The sequence below is a fragment of the Thunnus thynnus genome, chromosome 2 (genome assembly GCF_963924715.1).
Source record: "Thunnus thynnus chromosome 2, fThuThy2.1, whole genome shotgun sequence".
Lineage (NCBI taxonomy): Eukaryota > Metazoa > Chordata > Actinopteri > Scombriformes > Scombridae > Thunnus > Thunnus thynnus.
In genome coordinates, this window is record NC_089518.1 from 4,377,343 (window position 1) to 4,397,025 (window position 19,683).

Here is a 19,683-nt window from a genome sequence, read left to right on the forward strand (position 1 = left end):
TTATTACAATGTGGGTCTTTTTTGCAAAAAATCTCAGCTAAATGTCCAAGCTCCGTGTATCATCCATTCATTTAATTATTCAATTCAATATTTCGTTTTTTTTTTGGCATACACCAAAACATCAAAAAAGCTGTGTCTCAATGCTTTGCACTTTGTGTCTGAACAAATTCAGGCATACATTGATAAATTAGTTCATCATTTCATGCACCTTTTCAATATGATTTCTTGCTTAAATTTCTACCTACTATTTTCACATACTATTGCTGATATGATTATTAGGCTAACTATTCATAAATAAAGCAAGAAAGAACACTGCATTAAAAAAAGCAAAACCCTAAGACCCCCAAATACTCGTAGCTTATAATGACATCCCTGCTGTTTTGCAAAAATACACAGTGAGTGGCCAATTATTTTAAAACTCACTGATTATGAATTAAATAATTTAATGAACAGATGGATGATACAGAGACCATCCACTATTTTAGTGTACTTACTAGTGAAACTAATGGGATTTGCAAAACCTACATTCGCTGATGAAAACCATTAGGTGTGTCTCAAAAAAACTAGTAAGTGGACCATGTGTTAAGGAGAAATGTCTACACTCAATTTGGGTCCTTTTCCATAGTTTTGCCCATCATTTCTAGTAGTTACAATAACACTGAGCTAATCAAAGTAATTTCTGATATCTGGGAACAAAGTTCCAATTTTTCCCTCTAAATAACCAGTCTGATACCTTCACTCAGGGTTTCTGCTGATACTGAGTACTAATCTGATAGTAGTGCCCCCTTTTACCCAAATTATAAATCTGTACACATCACGGTGTGGAACTTATTCAAATAATTTTTATTTTATTTTATTTGAGTCATGTAACTGATAGTGGAAACATTGAATTCTGTAATGACTGATGAAGAAACTGTATGCAATATGGAACAGTCACATCATGACTGATACCCCATCTACTGTTATTTTTCTGTTCTAGGAGGAGCAACTTCTCACTAAAATGAGAATGAGCTGGTCCAAGTTGTTGCTTACTTCATCAGGCCCTTCATTATTATTATTATTATTATTATTATTATTATTATTATTATTATTATTATTATTAATAATAATAATAATAATATTAATAATAATAATAATAATAATAATAATAATAATAATAATAATAATAATAATAATAATAATGTTATTATTATTAATTATAATAATAATAACATGAAAATTGGCACACATGTCAGAACTTGCAAAAATTGTAAATTTCTGTAGTGACTTTTTTGAATTTTTTTAACTGAACAGAAAGTCAGCCATTTTGGATTTTGTGCATCAATTTTCATTTTATGAACATTGATATTGGATATGTGTCGTGGGCATGGCTGTGGCAAAATGGCTCAAGGGCGCCCCCTAGAATATTTCAAAGTGAAAGCCCCCACCTTTAAATTTTTCATTGATGTATGAAATTTGGTAGACAGATGTAACATCTCCAGACTTAAAAAAGCCTTTTGGAGCCATAACCAAAGTCCAACAGGAAGTCAGCCATTGTGAATCAAATTTGCATTTTTTTCACAAAGTGGAACCATTGACAGGCATTGTATTTTAACGATCTCCTCCTAGAGATTTAACCCCAGAAAATTAAAATTTTGAAGGTGATATTTAAAGATGCTACATTGCAAAGCTTTTTATATTTCATAGAACACCCTTGGCGTGGCGTGCCGGTGAAACAGGAAGCATTAGTTACAGACAGGTGACAAATTAAAGGAAAAACTGGTACAGGTCTGAATGCTTGACCCCTATAGTGAGGGGATCTGGTGGCTCTGTTATGCTGTGGGGGGCATTTTGCTGGCATGGTTTGGGTCCACTTGTCCCCTTAGAGGGAAGAGTCACTGCAAATCCATACAAAGTTGTTCAGAGTGATCACCTTTTTACTACAATGAAACATTTCTATCCTGATGGGAGTGGTCTCTTCCAGTATGACAATGCCCCAATTCATAGGGCATGACCAAGCGGCAATCTCCGGGGCTGAAAAATGAAGCCAATGTGGATGTGCCAAAAGCTGCAGTTCCTCGAATGGCCACTCGAGGCTCCAAAAGTGAGTCAATCCTCATAGACCCCCATGTTAAAATGCCCAACTTTACAGCAGAAATAAACATGTTTACAGTCTGGTACAAAAAACAGTTTTGGTCTCTATAGCTAATTTCCCCTGTCATGACAACTGTATGGGGGGTGAATTTTTTTTATAACTCACTCGTTTAAATTTTATTAAGCAGTAAAGTTATGCATAGTGAAAAACATGGCTGCTTTGAGTGACAGGTCTGCCAGCCACTAGGTGGCTTGTTTCAGCCATTCAACCCGCCTCTTTGCCCATTTTTAATTGGCTGGAAGTGAGGCAGAGTCACAAACTACCAAGATGGCAACGGCCGGAGCCGCTCACTTTGAGCTTCAAAACCACTCTTCAGAAACCAATGGGTGATGTCACGGTAACTACGTCCATATTTTTATACAGTCTATGGGCATGACGGGTCACTGAATGGTTTGAAGAGTATGAAAATGATGTGCACCATATGCTATGGCCTTCACAATCACCAGATCTCAACCCAACTGAACACCTATGGGAGATTTTGAACCGACACATTAGACGGCACTCTCCACCACCATCATCAAAACATAAGATGAGGGAATATCTTTTGGGAGAATGGTGTTCATCCCTCCAGTAGAGTTCCACAGACTTCTAGAAACATTGCTGATGCATTGAAACTGTTCTGGAGGCACATGATGGCCTAACACTTTATGTGGTTTTTCCTTTAATTTGTCACCTGTCTGTATGTCCTACATGCAATGTCCAATATTCATGAAAATGTATATCCATGTCAGTTGCCTTCTGGTTAATGCATTGTTAGATTAACATTTCACTTATGTAGTATTGTCTACTGGTTATAGGAAGTGAAGCCTAAAAGACACATAGTCCATCAAATATATACACAATTTCCAATATGTCGTCTCCAGCACCACATACTGCACACAGGAAATAATATTTTATCATTCAGAGTGTCTGATAAACCTGACAATTCAGAGCCATGTCAGCAGACCTCCAATAGTGATAACACGGCTGCCACTCCCTCGACACGTGCGAGGTGTGAGGACCCATTCATCGCTGCTTGCAGCTTTAATTACTTATTATATTAATTAATTTTACATTATTGTCTTTGTTTAAATATATGTAATTGTAATGTGTATCAAGACATTGTGACTTTTATTTGGTCCAATTGTGACTATTTCCTGATCTGCTCCTGTTTTAATTTGCTGTTGTTGCCTTATGAGGCGTCTCAGAGACAGAAGAGCCCAAACCTCTTGTATTCTTGTGGCCAGGATTTAACAATCAATACATGAACAATATTAAATGAGCCCTGTTTTTTTGACACTTTTTCACTGGGATCTCTGGTTAGCAAAGCTGGTCTAACTGACATTTATATGTTAGTGCAGAATGACAGTGATGTTTCAAGAAACATTGATTGGGATATTTGGAGCAGTCCACTCTGATCACAGTTGTCAGAGGTGAGCAGTGGAGATAGGCTGCCGCTGATCTGCTTCACACTGACAATGTCTCCCTACACTAAGTCCAAAATCAATCTCTAATTGCACGCTCCAACAACAATCCATACTGTCTCTAAACCAAAGTGACCACCCAACTACATTATTACTTCATCAACATGCACTTTCCTACAACTGTCACAGCTCACAGCTGGACCTCACTTTTTGGGATATTTCCACAACCATCATATATACAGTAATGTGTTGTATATAAAACATCATAAAACATCCATCCACTGTATGTGTCAGAAATGTCTTTTTTTCTTTTATATGTATGTACACAAAAGTGTATATAATATAAGAATATGAAGAAGAAACATGAATATTTATAGCAACTGTATGTGTGATTGTATAGCCTATATTAAATTCATATATTTATGTGTACTTGCTAGGACTTATTTTTAATGTATTTATTAATGAGACTGTCCTCCAAAGAAAAATGACACAATAGGTTGTAATGTCAGCAGCCCCAAAACAGCCTATACTTAGTTTGAGTGACAGGAAAGCAAAATCCAAGAAGAGACCTCATAGTCGTTTCTTTCATTACTCCTAGACACAAATGAGCTATTTTTAAGACTAAGGTGAGACCAAAGGCTTTTTCTCCTACTTTTCTCAAATGCAACTCAGGAGAAACAACCACATATAATCTCATTTATGTCCTGCTCTGATCAAAACAAGAGATCTCTAAATCATCTTAATTAAGTCTAATTTAAGTCTCTTGAGCATGGGACCATGAGCTTGAAGAAAACTGAGCTATGACTCCTAGGATCTCATGATTCTTCTCAAATATATCTCAGTTTTCTCATAGTGATCTCAGGAGAAACAACCACATATAACTCATCTGTGTCTTACTCTGATCAAAAGAAGAGATCTCTAAATTATCTTAAACAAGTGTAATTTAAGTCTCCCCAACATGGATCAGAGAAAGCTCCAAGAAAACTCTGCTATGACTCCTAGGATCTCATGATTCTTCTGAAGTATGTATCAGTTTTGTCTTACAAACAGACTGGAGTATCTGGCACAGAGAGCGAGCTCAGAGAAAGGCTGGCTCAGAAAAAAAGAGCACAATGCCAAATAATTCCCTATTATATTGTGAGCTAGCTACTACAGGTAGGGGTGTCTACTGATTCAAGCTGGTTCACTTCTGATAAAGGTAATTTTATTGGCCATATTATTTCATTGTGCTTCATCACAAAAGCAGACGAGTAAAATATGCCACTTTCTAGCTAGATATTGGTCCAGGTTAGGAAATTCAACCAGGCCACTTTGAATGCAAGGATCACCCACTATCAAGGGGTGTGTGTGTGGGTGCGTTTGTGTGTGTGTGTGTGAGGGGTAAATATCTTTAAAGTACTGGAGCATTGAGTTGCTAAAAGATAAATATACAGATGTGTTTCCTTTAATTTGTCTGCTTTACCACTGTGTTACCTCGGTGCTGCTGTGGTTGTAAAGGAGGGGGCTGTACTAGATGCTAGGTAGCAGCAGAGTGCTTGAATCCTGCTAACAGGATTTTAGGATAATACACCCTCCAACAATTTGGTTGCAATGGCAGAGTGGTTATGTCTGTACTTCCTCTCGATAACTCCACCGGAAGTGAAGCAACTGCAGTAGAAACTAACTGCAGTGAGCTAGCTTTCTTGTAGCTTAGCACCGCACATTATGTTCGTCATGTCTTAATTCAAAGCTCCCTTGTCATGTTTGTTTGTTTTGTAATGCTCTTGTTACATCTGTTGTTACTCTGCTAGCTTTTCCATTTTTCAGTGGGATTTCCCATCGTATTTATATGTTGTTAGCATTATGCTACATGAGGATTATTGTCTGTCAGTCAGCTCAGTTTGTGATGTTAAGTGTCATGTTGTGAAACAGATTTATTAAAGTAAAAGTCACTGCATTCAAAACGTATGTTACAGTAAACATTTCAGTTAAATGTAGTTTAAAATCATCACATAAAGTCTTCAACTTTTTCCTACTGTTGGAGGAAAACCTCCATGAACATATTGTGAAATTTAAAGGAGCCAAGTTTACCGGTGAACATCTCCTTCTTATAAATGATCATTTATGATTTCTCATAAACAGACACTAACTCATTCTGTAAACATTTAACATTATTCAATATTAATTTTAGCTCCATGTAAAGTGAATAAACTTGATGTTTCCCAGATGATGCCTGTCTGCCATAATGACACAGTTTACACATTTTTATAACTATAACAGTGCTTCTGAGTGAAACATGATGCCAAATTTAGCAGAAGACCTCAGTAATATATAAAAAGTCTGTTTTGTCAGGTAATAAATATTATCAGTGTGTGATAATAATAAAAAAAACGTGAACCAAATTAAATTAGTAAACTTTCTTTCTGCACTGGCATAATTAACCATGTACAATATTTTCTTATCTTGTTTGTGATATATGAAAATATTAGTTTGCCAGCATCATAAATTTGAAATGTTGATTTACAGAATGACTGGATCCAAACCAAAAGACTATATTTCCCTTCAACCAAAATGAGGGACGTACAGCTGGAAACTATAGTTATTTTTTATTTTTATTGGATTATTTTTTATTTTTAACTTTGTGCTGAATAATTAAAGGATAGTGACTGTCCAGTTACATTTTTTTAACTGTTGTGTTGCTTTCATTAGGGTCTCATAGACTCAAGTAAAAGTACTTGTGTAAAAATGTGCTTAGATAAAAGTAAAAAGTAAGTCAGTTAAAATGTACTCTGAGGGCTGGACCAAGCTCACCCAGAAAAAGGAAAATAAGTCATTTTTGGTGTCAAAGTTAATTCAGTTTATGCAACCATGTTGGGAGTATCGTGAATAAATTTTTTTTAGCTGTCATGAACCCCAAAGGTTGAGAACAGCTGCTGTAACAGTGAACTGACATTTGCACTATCGTTTTGTTTTTATTTTGAATATCAAGTCAACACTGATGTTGCAAGTAAAAGTTGCATGTTTAATGTAAACGCAAAATAAAAGTGTGACTCAGTTGGCTTGAAATTCTCAGTGTTGGTTCTTATTTCTCCCCAATGCTCCAACCCTTCATTCTCACCCTTGTCTCCCTTTTTCTCCTAAGGGAGTTTTAGGAGAAACATTTCAGATTGAAGGGATCTCAAGAAGACATAGAATTGAGATCTTACTTACAACTCCATAGTGCTGCTCATAGGTTTTTAGGAGCAATAGGCAAGATATGAATGAACTCAAAAAGATAAAATGATGAGATCTCATCTGTTACTTCCTTTTCTCCCATCGTAATCTCAATTCAGTATCCATTTGTCTGACCTAAGTCTCAAAAATTCAGTCTCTCATTGTCTCATTTTTTGCCTTAAGGGGGTTTTAGGAGCAACAATTGAGACTGAAGGGATCTCAAAAAAGATTTTTTTCTCTAGGAGTTGCCATCTAGCGGCTGTGGTAATTGTGACCCAGAACAGTGGTGCAGTTAAGATGACATATGGAGGGTGGATGGAGGCATTAACCCAACAGTGGACTAACCCTAACCCTAACCCTAACCCTAACCCAAGCCCTAACCCTAACCCTAACCCTAACCATGATCTTTCCCTAAAACTAGTGGTTTTTATGTCTAAATCTAACCAGACCTTAAAGGTTCTATATGTAGAATTGTGAAGCAATTTACATGTATTAATGTTTCTTTATTGCAAATGAGTGAACGGGTAGTAATGTAACGTAAAAAATAAGACCTTCCCCAACATTGTCTGTAACAGCCTGTGGACTGATTTCTATGTGAAGGAAGGTTTTTGCGCGCTCCCCTGTGCCTTGCCTCTCTCCCGCTAACGTCAATAACTACACAATAACACAACAAAAATGGTGCTATCTGACTTGAAACAACCTGCAGATATTAGCTCTCCAGCTAATGAGACAGCTAGCTGCCTGCGTCAACCACAATACATTTCACAACAAAACACCCCCGCAATGACAAGTCGCCCGCTCCTGAGCACACACAGCTAAAACAACATTATTTCCTCAACAAAAGAGCAGGAAACAAGCACCAGAGCAATAGCAGAACATACTTTACTCCTTTTGATTTTCCTGTTGGTAGTCCAAAGGCCATAATAAGCACACTTTTCACAACAAAACTGCATCGTCTTGCTCCCCGGCCACAGCTCAAAAAAAAAAAAAAGTTGGCGGTTTGCGGGTCGGGTCAGGTTTGGGTGGTTGATTAACGCATATTTGTGCAAGTTGGGTGGTGTGGATTGGCTCTCAACAGTCAGCGGCCACAGTGCGTGTGTGAGTGTGCGAGTGCACGTACATACAACAGGGGGAGGGGCTGACTGACCGGGAGTGAGAGATGCTTTGCTGAAACATGGTGCAAAACACTAAATTTTTCATGTAATTATGAGAAGTGTAAGTGAGAAAAAATACATCACTTGTAATAGTCTCACGCTGCGAGCAAATGAGCGAGAACGTGAGCCCAAGCAGCAGGATGTTGACTGCAGTTCATTTAATGGCCACAGATGTCACTAAAGAGAAGGAATTTCTGATTCCTACATACAGAACCTTTAACCACAGCATTGTCACATCAAAAAGCATCATTATTTTTTAACAGTGATGTGTAACGGTTTCGGAGAGCACGGATAAATGATGTTGTCCGGCTGATTACTGCTGATAAAGGCGCCAGATTAGAAATCACTCCTATATGATGTTCTGGAGTGATATGGTCAAACCATGTATTTGCATGTTTAATTTGGAGGACTTGTTGTTATAGATGCACTGATTTTGTTTTATTGCCCAATAACTTCCCAACATCATCAAATTTCTTCCCAGCTCATTATTGATGCTTTGAAACATTACTGTCAACAAGATTTAAATAGTTTTCATTTATTTAGCTTTTTTCATTATGTATGATTTTGTCTTTTGTTTGATTAACAAGTGAGTCTGTGAAAAAACCTCATTTGGTTCTTAAGTTTTTTGTTCTTTCAGCGATTCAGTCTTTGCAAAGTAAGTATAAATTAAAGCTGCAAGCAGCGTTGAACGGGCCTTCGCGCCCTTGCGTACATCGGGCCGCGGCGCAGCCACCTAAGCTTCTGGGAACCAAGAAAACATTTGGAGATGATCAGTGTGAGAGTCTTTTGACACACAATACTAACCAGTGTCTCTCCGTGAGCCCACCCCTCTGTTCACAGACAATTATGAATTATGAAATCAAAATATTGTTAACCTTAATCAAGAATTCAGGCACCAACTGTAGGATCTGTGAGGAACACAGTTGATTATTTGCTATAATTATCAATTATCAATAATAATTAATTATAACAATTAATAGAATTATTAATATGAACTAACAAATACGGAGCACCACCCGGAAACCATGACCAATAACCGAACAAGGTAATCTCATAAATGGGAGTTCACCTAGAATGTTAATATCTGAGAGATAAACATTCAAGGGTGAACAAAGAAGGGTTGAATTCAAGCTCTGACTCCTTCAATCAGCCACTTTTCATAATATGTTACACAATAATGACAAAAGAACTTCTCTTTAAAGATATAACAGTGTTTATTAAACTTAGCAAAATTAACAAAGTTAACAAATGCTTCATTCAATACATAGCTATTCTAAAATCTAATTCTACCAAACAAAACACAAACAGCTTTGCACAGGGTTGGACACTTGCAGGGGAATGCATGTATGTATGTATGTATATGTGTGTGTGTGTGTGTGTGTGTGTGTGTGCGAGACAAGATGGCAACTGGGCCTGACGTGATGACGTCGACGGTCTGCGATGCAGACCTAACTGTGGGAGTAAGTCACGTCACGCAAGACCCGAATGGCAGAAGTACAGCGGTGTCTTGGCTAGACAAAAACAAGGTGACTGGTGGTCGGCGTCTTGCCCTCACCCAATTCCGTGAAAAACACACATGTCTGATGGCGGATAAAGAAAGACATCGCAAAGCATTGTCCGATGTTATCTGACCATCAGATGTGCAAAAAGATATCGGTGCGTGTATCTGTGCGCGCGTGTGAGTGTGTGTGTTAGTCGCAAGAGAGGGAGGAGGGAAAGCGATCGTGAGAGGGAGAGAAGCGGTTCTTTTGTCCACAGAGAGCGCACGTACGGACGGCAGTCTGTAACGCACGTTGTCTGGTTTCAGATCGACAAAGCAGTTTACTTTCTCACTCACGGCGGCACAAACACAGCAGTAGTCCCGAGCGGGACAAACACAAAATAGTCTAGCGTGGTGAATACAACTAACAGGCAGCAAACTTAAAATACTCCTCAGAGTAAAGCAGAGAAAAATGGACTCAGCGGTCCGTCAACTCACACAACAAGAACAATAGCAATAAAGCTTAAAAGCTAAACAACAGCAACTGATGATGAAAAGAACACACAACTACTCTGCCCCTGCCTAGACTTATGCCTCTTACTTGGTCGCTTCACAAAGCGAGCAGGGTGTGTTTGTAGTTCGTCTTAATGTCCAACTTTGTCCTTGGCTAAAAATAGATGTGTGCGAAGTGGAAAAAAAATACTCGTACACTGTGCAACTACAAATTGCAACCATAAAAGTATATGAATTCTAGAAGGATTTAAAATTGAAACGACGAATACAGGAAGTGATGACGCTCGTAACGCCAGCGGAGCGTTAACTGCAGCATGACCGAAAGAAGCACAACCAGTTAGCCTCTGCTAGCCTCTCAGCTAACCCCGGCTCTCTGTTTAGATCCAACCGGAGCACCGAGCCCCGATTTGTTATTCAGCTGCTGCGGCTGACAGGATGTACCACTCTGTCAGGAAAAATATTTTACTCTCCCCTTTTTGGTGTATAACAACGGTTGGTAACCAGCATAGTGGGTGCATTACTGCCACCCTCCACTTCGGACAGTGAACCAATGATTAAAACCTACACATTATTCCTGTCTGTTTAATAAACTACAAAACAAACCTGCTGCTCCACCCTCTTGGCGGGTCCATTACAGTTTTAGTGCTGTGATCCGAAACTCCAGTCCTCCTGAGTTTTTCCCTCATGTAGGCTATAGTCTTTCTTGATCATTAATACAATATATGATTACATGTGTAATAGTCTCCTCAGCCAAGTGGCAAAAAAATATGTGCATATATCAACATCAACAATTGGCAAAAATTACAGTCATGTTGAATAATCATGATCTCAATATTGAACAAAAATGATCGTGATTATGATTTTTGCCATAATCAAGCACCCCTAAAAACAACAAATTGTGATTTACACACACACACACACACACACACACGCACACACACACACACACACACACACACACACACACACACACAGAGTTTAAATATGTTTGTGATAAATTGTAAATATGTATGTAATGAATTGTTTTCTTTAAGAAACTGTTACTTGAACATTTTTCAGTGTGCTCCTAAAGTTGTATGTATGCTCCTAATTTCTTTCATTTAGGAGCACATGTACTCTTTGAAAAGAAGTAAGGATTGAACACTGCTGTCAGATGTGTAGAAGCACTAAGTAAGTGGAGTGTGGTGCAGTCTAAGGGCTTCTGTCACAGGCAGTAGATGTTTACTTTACCCATCCCCCCCCTCCCATTCTCTATCTCCCTCTCAGCTGCAGAGAAGGATATCAGTGTACTCTTCTTGAGAAATATCCTCATAAATCCCATAACTTTGGCCAAATCCTAAATAAAAATCACATTTTTTATCCATTGATACAGGTTTGAAAGTTGTCAGACTTATAGTTTAGACACCAGATGCCCCAGTTTGGCACAAAGTCCATGCCCAGAGATTGCCTCCCCATTGGTTTACATTGTAAGGTGTAATGTCGCACTCCAACTTTCAGGGCTTACTAAATCTAAACCGTTCGAGTTATTACAAAGTTTTTAATAACTTTTGCTCAACACAGTGTGATAAGTCATGTATTAAAGTTTGAAGCCGGTACCATTAACGCCCTAGGACGAGATAGCGTTTATCCTGTTGGATTTAGGTCAGGGGTATCTGTGAATGATTTGTAGGTCTTGATGAGACGAATAATTGAGTTTTGGTTCGATCTCTCTACGACATTCCTACGGGCCATGGCAGCCGTTTTCGATACATAGGTGGCACTCTCGAGCACATTTTGGCACTTTGGGGGTTAATTTTTACATTTTATCAAATGTTTCACCAGACCTGATGTGCATACCAAATTTGGTGAGTTTTTGAGCATGTTTAGGGGGTCAAATTTAGAGTTAAAGTGGCGTAGTAAGAAAGAAACAAACACACGAAAAACAATAGGGTCTTCGCCCTTTGGGCTCAGGCCCTAATTAAATGACAAATAAAAGACAATGAGCTGTTTCTTGCTAAGTTGGTCAGCTATCAGGAATGTTCATTCAGAAAAAACAGTATTGCCATCAATATCAGGAATTCCATATTACCCATGCATGGATATGATTTCTAGTGAGTAAGTCATACCATGACTACCTCTTTAAAGTCACAAAATGAAGTTTGGTTGACTGTGTGAAATACGTGTGGTCTATGACATGACAAACGGTTTTTAATACAATTGGTTCACTTGGGTTTCATCTTCACATTTCAGTCTAATCTAATGCATGTGCAGTTTATGATGGATTCTCCACACACTGAAGATATACAGTATATCTGGATTTCTGCTAAATTAAATTCTCATTTCATTTAATGTTGCTCAGTTCTCTGCAAATAAAATACATTAAATTTAATTTCTTCTGTTGTGTACTAAGCTTCATTAAACAGGAAAATTGTTTTCTTACATTGCACAGGAAATCAGATGGCAGAATCTGCTGTAGGTAAACAAAGAAATAATAAACCTGATTTCAAATGATACAAAATCTAAGACAATTTGATGCTAATACTTCAGATAAGGTAATAAAATGGAAAATAAACTTTATTTTATTTATATAAAAGTCATTGTTTAGTAAGTTGGGGACACAAGACAAGGTGAGGACATAAGACAAATGTATCTGCTGGTGTGTAAAACATGTACAGAAGAAGGAATTCAAAATAACAAAAACATGGCGCGCCTAAAATAGACAGTCATTGTAACTGGCAGGGCCTTTTATTCTCTGCTGGGTGGTTAACTTCCTCATATTATGCAAGGCTCTAAACACAGATCTATTTCCCCAATAAAATCAGCTGCTGCCAGCAGAATCCTCACTTTGGGAAAATACACCATCAGACTGTTAGTAGCCAATAAAAGCAGAGGATGGATTACATTTTCAGGAGGTCTGTGAAGGCCAGGCCGTTGCCCCCTGCTACATCTGCTACTGTTAAATAAACAAGACTGGGTTAAAACCTAGTATATGGCTGGACCGTGTATGGTCAATGTGCGAAATTGTGGCCAATTTGTTCCAGCGATAGTCAGTGGTAGTGTCTATAATGTGAATTCCTGGATATTAAATGATCATCTGCAATTTTCTGTAGTGGTCCCAGTAATATTTGTTGTTAAGTGTACTGAAGTAGCATATCACATGACATGCTGAAGCTACGTTTGAGTCAAAAAACAAAAAAAAAGGGTATAAATGCAGGTGCAAGAACAGTACTTTCCACACATATTTTGGGATGTATGTTTTTTCTAAGACTCACTCTGCATTGAGTGTTTTGTCAGAATGATTGTTATCTGCAGTGCTTTAACTGTGTGCTTTCCCTCATTCCTCTTGGCGCATGGAGAGCTGCTTTCTCTCCTACTCTGCAAGCTCGCAGAGTAGGAGAGTTTGTTGGCTCTGTCCCGACATGACGCTCCCTGCCAGCACCGAGGCTGCAGACCTCACGTGCTGGGTCAGCCACAACAACTCCACACGCTCCTCCGACATTCGTGCCATCATGGCATGGGAGTCCAAGTGCTGGCTCAAATGCAGGGTACTTTTAGTGTGGGGTAAATTTGGAATGAGCTGCAGTCAATGAGTGGAAACGCTGTAAATGCCCTCCTGAGGACGTAATAGAAAACTGTTCATTGACAACTGTTCATGAAAGAGCAATGCCCAATGGGGAAGCCCCAACACTTGGGCAGCTAACCAAACTCAATCAGTCAGTCTGTCAATCAGTCAGTCAGTCAGTCACTGACATCTGTGGTTATAGTGCTGTTGTGGTCCAGCCAAAAACCTGAGACTTGCAGGGCTGATCACAGCCACATCTGTGCTGTAAATCTATTTATTCTTAATCCAGAAAAATCACAGAGATTGAAGCTGTTTTATTTATAGCTCACTATAGTGCGAGGAAAAATACAATAGAGGTCTTGTCTAAGGCATTAATATTTTTTGTCAAACTATTGTTTGGAATGTATTGATATTTAGAAGATAATGTATACAGACAAGCATTGAGATGTGCTCATTTGGTTTGTTACTTCAGTCTTTTATTCTTATTTGCTAAAAAGTCACTCACCAGCTTTATTGCTAAGCTATGGGGTCATGAAGACTCCACTTTCTTTGTGGAAGTCAAGGATGAATGTGTGTCATCTGAGCCCTGCTTCCCTTTCACAGCAGGTGAAAGCAAAGCTACAGTCATGATTATTGCTAAATAACATAATGTTTTAAGCCAGTGGTTTGCAACCTTTTTAGCTTGTGACACCTTAAAACAAAGTTCTTTCTGCTTGAAACCCTTTGTCTACCTGTTGTGAGCAGTTCAACCACAGCTGATCACAGTTTTTCCCTTTTTTTAATCTGAATCATTTCTGGAGGCCTAGAGAGGTCACATTTCTTCCAGTAATTAACAGAAAAAAGCGACAATTGGACTTAACCTTCCCCTGGGCCTTGATACATGAGTCAAATCAAGTGATTGGACACTGTGAGCTGAGCTGGTGATGGTGATACCCAAACTCCCACAGAGTCAAACACCACAAATATAATATACATATAAAAAAATTACATAAAACTTTGGAATCATGGGGCATGTCATGTGGTAAAATGTATATCATATGTTTAAAATTCAAAGGCAGAATTTGCTTTTCCAAGGTTTTGTAGGTGAAGAACACACACTCTTGCACTAAAGAGGAATCACTTACCCCGTTTCTGCATGAAACTGAAAAGGTCATCAAGAAACTCTTTGCGCTTCTCATCATCATCCAATTCATACAACTAGAAAAAAGAGAAGGAAAGAAATCAATTAATAATTTAGTAAAATTTTTCACCAAGAAAATAAACAGCAGCATGTTGGTAGAAAGCCCTCTGTGTCTCCTGAACAGCAAGGTCGGTTTAGATTGTGGCCGACACAAACGAGGACAATGAGTTGCTTCAAAACAATCTCTGAGTTAACCTTGAGCACAATGAGTGTATCATACAGCAGCTGGTGATCGGCAGCACAAAGAGGTTGGGCATGCACGTTCAATACAAAGACACACTGTGCCACACTCGTGCCACAACTATATCAGGAAAATGCATTTTGGCCATGAATAGCTTTTTCACATCTAGGAGCCTTAGCAAGGTATGTCTTTGTCAGCTCTTAACAAATGACCGTCACATCAGTTTTTCATGTTTAACCCCTTCATGCAGATGCACACCACATAGTCTGAGAGAAGAAACACACAATGTAGTGTGATCCATTAATGCAAATAAATGCAAAGCCCCGGGCAAGGTGTTTTTAATATTTTGTCCACCCCTTTTTATATATACATGGAGGGACAAAAACACACAACAAAAGTCATGAAATCAATGCAACATCATCAAAAACACAGATTTAAAAAAGAGCAGTTGTATAATCCTGTATATCCTCTCTGACACAATAACTGAACATTATAATAGCCAAAATCAACACCAAATTGCACTGATGCTACCTGATCTGCATAAACACAACCTCATCTGCTCCACCTGTACGTCCTCACTGCAAACAGGTCTGTATGGAAACCAAATGCAACCTCAAAAAAATAAGACCCAACAAACTGCTCTGCAATTGTGTTTGCACTGGTGGCTTTCGTCCAGCATCAAAACAAAACACAAAAACTTCACAAGAGTGGGATTGTTTGCATAGTGGTCAAACTGGATTGATTTACACTGTACACTGTGTCTCAAGCCCTGAAACAAACCCCACAATATGGTGACACGCTGATACCTAACGATTCATTTTTAAAGCACTCACAAATTATGATAACAAGTTTATATCAAAAATAAATATGCAAACTCCCAAAAAGTGACATTGTAAAGAAAATAAAGAATTTTATAATTACATTAATTTTTAATATCAGACAGTGCTAGTACAGTAATTAGTAAGGCAAACCCAAGGTGTATATCTTCAGTTATAAAGTATTGGAGTGATGGAAACAGGACGTTAAAATTCAAATACACACTGGACCTCATTCACTATTATGTGTGAAAAAATGCTCTTACATTGCGCACAAAATAAGTGCGCATGCAAAATTACCATTGGATTCATGACATGTGCGCACCAACCAGTTTTGTTCTTACCACTGTGCATATGTTAGTGAATCAGAATCATTCTACACTGACAGGTGCGTTCCCGCTATCGGTAATTAGCGTACTACTATGCCCCCATTTGTCTATAGGAGCAGTGCAGCAGTAGAGAGAGTTGTCACTCATTGCAAAGAGGGCCATGATGGTAAAAATGTAGAGAAACTTAAATGCTAGTGAAATACAAACAATATTTTCAGAGGTAGAAGCCAGAAAAGGCAGATTTGGCTGGTAAACATGTCATTAGCACAACTGTTTGGAGCTTGACTTTGGATCCTGTATACGGCCTGCATACCTGTTGCACCACTACCACGCAGTACATCCATACCAAATAAAAAGTTGGTAAATGTGTAGATCTGTGGAATTGATCTAAATAAATCTCTACTGCTTCACCAGGTATACATTGTGTTTGGTCTCTGACCGTAACAGGCTGTGATGTAGTGAAAGCAGAGCGTCAGGCTGCTGGTTAACCAGCTGCATATATCACAGCCAAATCTGTCACATTCCAGTATGGAAACTCTGATATATAAGTTATTGTCATCTAAAAGTGGGAACAATTAATATATTAATAATTTCATTACATTTATGATGATGATTTATGGATGACAATGTCTTAACTATTAATTTTATAACTAGTAAATAGTGTATTATTAGCAATTTCACAAATGTTATATATTTGGCCCAATAATTTTTTAATAATTGTGGTTATAATATTCTGTTTACACTGAATAAATATTGACTGTATCATTTTTTAAGGCTGTGAGACGTTTATGATTTGTGCGTATACATGGTCTAAGACAGTTCTACATTTGTTCCCAGAGTAAGAACAAATTCAGGTAAGAACATATCGATGAATCCCGGATTTGTGCTTAAAACATTTGTACATATGGTTTAAACAAGAAGCATACGTCTCATCACAGTGACTATTACTGCTGTTTTGATGATGATGTATCAGTACTATTGTAATACAGTATGTCTCCCTCCTGTGATGGTGCAATCATCTATTAAAGATTATAACTATAGTACATAAATCTATATTATGAGTATCTATTTGTTAAATTTGTTAAAGTCAGAAAGCAGCAACTTATATCTCTAATGTTAAAATCAGTAAGCCATGCTTCTGAAAATAAGGTGGATGGGTAGAGGAGAAATCTGTAGTCTAGCTGCCCTTGACTTAGCCCTTCTTGATATATTTAAATATATATATATATGTATGTATGTATGTATGTATATGTGTGTGTGTGTGTGTGTGTGTGTGTGTGTGTGTGTGTGTGTGTGTGTGTGTGAGAATGAGATTTTCTTCTTCCTTTACCACATATGCATTGCACTTTAATTGATGGAATTTCTTATAAATTATTATTTTATTATTATTATTATACAATTATTATAATAATTATAAATTGTTATCAACAATAAATGCAAAATACTTCTTGTCAAAGTGGTGAAGGTCCATTTACTCCATTTGTGTTCTATATTTTGAATGTGTTTTCTCTCTCTTAGCCATCTCACAGTCATATGTTGTTGATCTGAAAAAAAACAGAGGTAAATGTTAAGATATCCTCAGCAGGATATCTTCTTATGTCTGTCTCTTGCTACTAAAATATACCTCGGGTCACAGACAAGTTTCCTTATTGGCATATCCATTATGCTCCTCATCCTGCCCTATTCACAGGGGCAGTGACGGAGTCAAAGAGGCTTTTAAATGGGCCTCTCCAGCCAGATGCTGGTGGAAATATGTTAGTGGAAATGTTCACTTTCAGTAAGGCCCAGAGTCATGTTAACAGGCTCACTTAATCAATACTGGAAGACAGAGGAATGACCTTTGGAACCAGTGGGGCCCTGTGGACGAGGCCCCAGAGATAATAACTGATCATTTAGAAGTGTATTAGCTGTCACCAATATTAAAGGACCAGTGCAGGTCAGCACTCAGGAGAAAGCCACAGGGGGGTTGGGGGTTCGTTAAGGGGAGGGTTCTGGAGGTGGGAGGTGGTGTGTATGTGTGTGTTTGTGTTGGGGGTGGGGAGGTTGTAAATGCATTGTGAGTACTGCACTGCAGGCGGTCCATGAGGAAGGGAATATCGAAAGGTAAAGGAACAGCAAGTGATTGCAAAAATATTAAGTGCACAAATGCACAGCAGATGACAATGCCGCAGGATCAATTGTGAAGCCCATGGAGAGCAAAGCATATATCCAGAGACGATGATGCACATGTGCTTATAGCACATGCTAACATATACACACAAAGAAGTACATGTAGTAAAATGATTTTATATTTGTTTTCATGATTGAAACATTTGATTCTCCAAAGACTTCAACAGTTGGCTTCAAAGTTGTATTCATAAAGATGATATGGAAATAAAACTACCTGCATTCATTCATTAACAGGTATCTGTGAATTCTAATTAGTTAACCTTACTTAAAAAAAGGAAGCAAACTGATTGCCTTAAGAAAACTAAGTGGAATAGGTATTGTATGTTGCACTAACAAATGCTTATTTGGTGCAGTACATTTAAGGCTCATTTATGCTCAACATTAAATACAGACGGAGCTTTCTGTTCACATCATCTGTATTGGCGCACATTTTCTGAGAGCTTACAGATACAGATGAAACGGAGCAGTACCACTGAAAATATTGGGGACAGTGTAGCCAATAGTTCAAGTGAGACCAGCAAAACGACAACAAAGATATTGATTGTAAATTTCTCTCATCCGTAATCTTAGGGAAAAGAATTCTCCATCCACATGTCGCAATGTGTTTAATGGCCTTACAGACCACCGCCGTTTACAACACTGCCTCCGCTTTTGCCTCTTTCTTAACAGGTACATTATAATGACCTCCTCCACTGTAAGCATGTTTGTTGTTGTCAGAAACTCTGACTCTCTGAACTGCCCTCTAGTGGATGTATTGCTTAACATCCATGCTAACATAAAGGACGCATGGACGTATGTGGGCAGTGACGGTTACATCATTTGAAATGGACGTATTTATTTTCATATGTAAAGGGAGCATAAACAAGCCTTTACTAGGGATGTTAACGGTTAACCGTTGATCTGTTAACTGCCGAGAATATTTTTGACCAGTTACGCATGTTGGTCTATAGGTTAATTTGCATACACACTCTGCGGCGAGACAATTACGTTTTTACAACATCAGATATACTTTTTGAATGGATAAAGTAGTAGTGTAAAACCGACTTCTGCACAGAGTGTTGCATTATGGGTTGTTTATAGTCTTAATGTTGCTAGGCTAGTGTGTGTCTTAAAGTCTGTTTATAGTGAGTGTGTTACCCCGGGATTCCACCGGCCGCGTGTGCGCCGCGTTCCGGCTCCGATGCGGTTTTGCTCCATCCTCTGCACAGCGCCCTATTCTACCGGGAGCGTGTCAGAAGCGGAGCGTCTTCACTGTGGGGAAGCCTCCCGCTGTTTAAAGTCAGTTGCACTCCTACTACAGTAATTACAGCAGCCTAGTCAAAGCTGATAAAGTCCCTTAAGGCTACTGTAATTATTGCAGAAGCAGTGCAACTAAACTGCCCAATTTTGTTAACTTGCTCATTTTCCTTGATTTTTGCGCTTCTTCTATGGTTAAATAGGCTACGTAGTTAAATGGTTTCTTTATTCATCTGTTTTAATTGCATTTATTGTTGATATACAACCAGGAGTCTGCACAGGGTTTTTTATTTTGAAAAATTCTTTTTTACTGCTTCCAAAAATCTGGCAGGAGAGCGTGTGAGTATGTAACTATA

At 38.3% G+C, this 19,683-nt stretch overlaps 1 protein-coding gene across 1 annotated transcript in view; it reads right to left on the reverse strand.

The window, feature by feature from the left end:
• Nucleotides 1-19,683, reverse strand: part of arid3c (AT rich interactive domain 3C (BRIGHT-like)) — a 135,682-nt gene that overhangs the window by 23,875 nt on the left and 92,124 nt on the right. The window contains exon 3 of the mRNA XM_067600116.1: nucleotides 14,542-14,614. Within this exon, the coding sequence (XP_067456217.1) occupies nucleotides 14,542-14,614 (73 nt within the window). The remainder of the gene's footprint in view (nucleotides 1-14,541; nucleotides 14,615-19,683) is intronic.